The sequence below is a fragment of the Electrophorus electricus genome, chromosome 20 (assembly GCF_041902795.1).
Source record: "Electrophorus electricus isolate QZ-2024a chromosome 20, ASM4190279v1, whole genome shotgun sequence".
NCBI lineage: Eukaryota > Metazoa > Chordata > Actinopteri > Gymnotiformes > Gymnotidae > Electrophorus > Electrophorus electricus.
The window spans coordinates 3,135,001-3,139,952 of record NC_137516.1 but is presented as its reverse complement, the minus strand read 5'-3'; the positions used below and the strand labels follow the sequence as shown (position 1 = coordinate 3,139,952).

The window sequence follows — 4,952 nt, the reverse complement described above, 5'->3', positions numbered from 1 at the left end:
TGCGCGTCTGTCCTCCACAGATAGGATGCAGTAATATTCCCAGGAAGCAACAGCTCCGGTCCCGTCGGCGTGCCTTATCGTCATTCAGCTCAGAGCTACAGATTTGTTTTGCGTTGTAATTATTTTTCCGTGACAGCGACCCTGTGTTGGCTGATGGCATGTAATTCAAACGTGATTAATAGCCGCCGTCTTGCCAGGCGGGCCGGTGCAAAGGGGGGGTAGGGGACACTAGCCCCTGGTAAGGTTAAGCTGTCTGCCTCAGATACCCGACAGAATTCGGGCCGTTAGAAGTTTGCGAGGTTGCCAAATCCTGTCTTTTTGGCCTCCGAGTCTGCGCTGAGTCACGACTATTAACCTTGCTGTATTCACGGCCGTTGGGGTCTAATTAAAGAACGTTTCCAAAAGAGTCAATTGTCTGTATATCTTTTTTTTAAAATGCCCAGATAAACATGTTCTCCGATACTAATCCGTTTCAGATCCCTCTCTCCGAAGGGCCTCCCTTCGCAGGGCTCGGCGGAAGTGCTGCAGATCTGATGGTTTGCTCGCTGCACAGGGCCAGTGCTTATTCTTTCCGCGTTCGTTGCCCCTGGGCGCCGAGCTATAAAAACGCGGTGCTGCGTTAAAACGCAGTGCTATTTCTCTGCAGACTTTCATGGTTTTATTTTGATTCCAACGCAGGGAAAAAATTTAAATGCAGAGAAAAAGCCGGTTGCTGGCTAGGAGCCGCCTTTAACACCGCCACCACGTATACAGAAAATATGAATAATTCGTATCTTGTGCTGTTGTGTGTGAAGGAGGAGAGAGGAAGGCTTGTATTAAATTTTAATTACTTTCTTCCATATCAACAAATATCAGTACATTTGTAGGTCTATGTATCACCATAAAAACGAAAATCAGCAGACACAGAACTCACAGGCATTTTGTCAGGTTGTAATATTATTTAAAATCTTTTTTTTTTAAAATCACCCCCCTCCCTTTCACTCACTCTCTCTCTCTCTCTCTCTCTCTCTCTCTCTCTCACATACACACACACACACACACACACACCTATACATGCAAAACACGTTTCAACATGTTACATCATAGATGGCAATACAATGGACATAATGTTAATCCGTAAAATTAAAATTCCTTTATCATTTCACTTTCACGCCATGATCAAATTCAGAATACACAGGCTGAAATAGATTTCTCTACTTTTGGCTCGAGTGCAGTGCAAAGCACCCAAAACAAAACGTGGCACAAAAGCGGTTGGGAACATCTGCCGTCCCGAAGCGTCGAGGCTGCTGCCCGTTTCTGCGCCTCATCCTAGCCGTCGTCTCATTAGTGTCGAGATTTCAGCGAGTGATTAAAATTCACCGGCCTTTAAACACCAGCCCTTTAGCAAGGACGTCACTCTACTCTTGATATTTCGGCCGCTGCTGAAATACCGAGGCTTCTCCTAGTCAGACAAGCAGCGTTTGGGAAAGAAAAGCAGCACTCACGCATGCCAAACGCGTACAAAGAATACACAAGTTCTCATCTGGAGGGTAGGAGCTCGCAGGCCGGTTAAATTAAACGGACAGAGGAGACGGAGCCCGGAAGACACGCGCTCAAAGTGAAAGACAGGCAAAAAAGAGCATGCCAGGAGCCCGACTGACAGGGTTTTCGATCTTGCACACAAATAAACCTTCACTGTGTGGGGAGAGCGGGGTCTGCATCTCCCTCGTCTATTCATTTCAGAAAGCTCCGATCAGACTGGACTCGCCTGCTGAACTAGGGATATCATCCACTCTCTTTACGCGCACTGGCGGAGAGACTGTTTGGCGTTTGCCGTGCTGGGACCTACAGTTAGTTACACACGGAGTCTACCTCACCCTACCTTATGTAGGGGACACCAAAGCATCTGGATGTAGTCTAAGAAACACACACACACGTTGCGACATGTCTTTTTAGTGCAAAAATTAATTTCAAGGCAGCAACCATGCGGAACATCAGATCAAAGGTCTATACTGCAGTAGTCATTCCACTGGCCTACTCATCTGACATAAATGGCAGCTTTTAACTAATTTGAAATATGGATGCTTTCTTCATGTTTGTAACTAAAAGTATTTCTCAGCAGAGTGCACATGGTTTTCTAACTGAACGTAACACGAGTTACGCGACCTCTAACGCACCGTGCACTCACACCGACTATTAATGTTCACGCGTCCATAAATATTACACCGAAGTCAAGTCTCTGGCACGCGCGGGCACGGCTGTCAGTGGACGGAGCGCTTTCTGCTCTGCTCAGTACCGGCGACCCAAAGGCGATCTGTATGTTCACAGTAATCGCATTTTGTTCGATATTTTTTCTAGCCCGCGTTGACTAATCTTAACGCCCGCTAATGGCTCTGCATTCGAAAACAAAGCTGTGCAATTTGATTCGCATTAGCCGCGCGCCTAAGTGATTTAAGTCAGACGGAATGAAACGTGATGAAGCAGCATTCATTAGACGCGCGTCTGGTTTATCGAGCACGCCGTCGTTACGTGGGGATGACTGGGCCGGGCGCCGCGGTCTCCCGTCGTCTGCTGCAACGCCCGTCTTTGTTCAAACCATGCACACCAGACCTGTCTCGTATCCGTTAGTCTTTCCACAAATAAACCTCGCACGGTACCTGGGTGCAAAACGACTTCCTTCAAAATAAGATTCACTGAAAACTTATACAGACCACGTAATTATATAGAGTATTTACAATCTTCACTGACACTTTACTCTTAAAAAAAAAAAAAGCTTTTGTTGATTGGTTACTGTTCATTTTCACAGTCCACATAGAGATATTTTAGTTGGTCCTTCTTCAGTAAACAACACTAAATCCCTACATATCTGAATGGAAGCGCAATTGTTAAATGGTGTACTGTATATGAGATATGGGAGACTATTCCATATTCATGCAGTAAGTTCCTACAATCTGTTCAGAAACGCCAGTGTTATCCAGGGCAAGGAGAGAAAAGCTGTTTTGTAATATTAATAACATATCTATGAGATTGCAGTAGGCGTGACGCTTTTTCCAGGTACAATTATATAGTCTCCGGTTGGTTCCAGTCAGGAAAAAAGACTATGATTGGTCTGTGTTCAAGCATTATGGGTAGAGCCACTGAAAATGTTCTACGTGTGAGCTGTTTTTCTTTTGAAATGAGCTTTGTTGTTAGTACTGATCAACTGGCATTTCAGTTCTGGTTTAGTGGTCTCAGTGGCTGGTGAAAAAAAAGATTGTCCCGATGGCAAAATTACAGAGAGTCAGTGCAATTTTAGAGCTTATAACATAAAGACATGGATTGTTCATGTGTGGCAAATAATGGTTTAAAAAAAAAAAAAAAAGTGCAAGCCCACCTCAGCATAAACCAACACACACACACACACACACACACACACACACACACACACAGACAAATAAATAAATACATATTTAAAGAAACTGGTGTGTATACAAGTGTGTATAACAAGTACCTGAACAATTAGGAACGTAGAAACAGTCATAAATACTTTTTGAAGCATGTGCCGAGGAAGCAGTGAAATTCCTTAAATATGTATTTGCGAGACGACTTGTTCACGCAGTACAGACATACAAAACACGTGAACACTCACACACTCAGCAACATGCCACTGCTGACAGTGTTTGGCTACCACAGGTGAGTCTCTCGGATCTCTGAGATAATGTTGTTGGCCTTCTGGAGCGCCTGAGAAAAGATAAAGAAAGCGACAGAATGGGGGGGGGACGAAAACGAGGCATTAGAGAGCAGAGTCGTGACACAAGTCAAACCAAAGAATCAGTGTGTGAAAGTACGTGAGTCAGTGCACACCTGTCTACAGTACCAGTCAGAGTTGGATGCATCTAGTTATTTTCTGCATTTTTGAAAAACCACAAAGGCATCAAAACACAAATACCACACGTGTGATTTTGCTGCGCATCATCACTTAAGTGTGTGAATCTCACGTAAGCAGCCAGCCGTTCCTTTGATGACAGCGTCAAAAGTGCTTGGTGTTCTCTCAACCAGCATCACGAGGTTCCCACCTATGATGCTATATGCTCTTCTTGAAGATATATAAAGTTCAGCCTGAAAACTATTTGCTAAAGGAGCACTTTTTTTCTGTTTGTTTCTTTGTTTGTTTGTTTCATTGTTATTTACACTGACTTACAATCGATATTGAAGACTGAAAAACATGGAGTCAGGTGCGTCCAAACGTTTGACTGACACTGTAAGTACAACATCTTTGAGTGTCTGGCAAACACACAGGCCCACTCACTAGCACCGACACACACCCCCACACACTTTTACCACCCCACCCACCTTCACACACACACACACACACACACACACACACACACACACACACACACACACACACACACACACACACACACACACACACACACACACACACACACCTCCAGCATGTGGGCGAGTTCGGTGCGTTGCTGCGCTGTCTCCTGAGACTCAATCAACAGTTCCTGTAGGAGCGGCTGCTTGTAGAGCTGACCCACGAGCTCACTCTGTAGTCGTTCCTTCACGTGGTTCACCAGGAAGTGCATCACAGTTTTGGGCACGCTAAGCAGAGCCGGGGGGGAGGGGTGGCATTGGAGAACACGGCAGAGAGGAACGTTAGTCAGGAACGTAGGTAGGATAGGGAGATTGCACACACACACACACACACACACACACACACACACACACACACACACACACACACACTTGCGCACGCACACTTATTCTATGTGGGTCAGTTCAGTGAAAAGTCTGTTTTTTTTTTTCTCAGGAAATACTGCAATTCAACTTTACAAGCTATTGTAAGAGAAGGATTTATTTTAAAAGGAGGATTTCACCAATGTTAGACCATCAAAACATTTTCATAAATCATTTTTCATAGGCAGCACAGCCTGAAGCTTTACGAAGCACTCGAGTGGATTACAGCGGACCACTGCCCCACAGTC

General features: G+C 44.9%; 1 protein-coding gene across 3 annotated transcripts in view; it reads right to left on the bottom strand.

Moving 5' to 3' along the window:
• Positions 1-807: 807 nt before the first annotated feature.
• Positions 808-4,952, bottom strand: part of si:dkey-32e23.4 (dynamin-1-like protein) — a 14,499-nt gene continuing 10,354 nt past the window's right edge. For 2 of the 3 annotated variants that reach the window (XM_081702968.1, XM_081702966.1), the window contains 2 exons: positions 4,410-4,569; positions 808-3,699 (listed from right to left, as the gene is read on the bottom strand). In XM_081702968.1, the coding sequence (XP_081559094.1) occupies positions 3,643-3,699; positions 4,410-4,569 (217 nt within the window). In that variant the 3' untranslated portion in view covers positions 808-3,642. The remainder of the gene's footprint in view (positions 3,700-4,409; positions 4,570-4,952) is intronic. The other variant, XM_081702967.1, reaches the window with a different exon arrangement.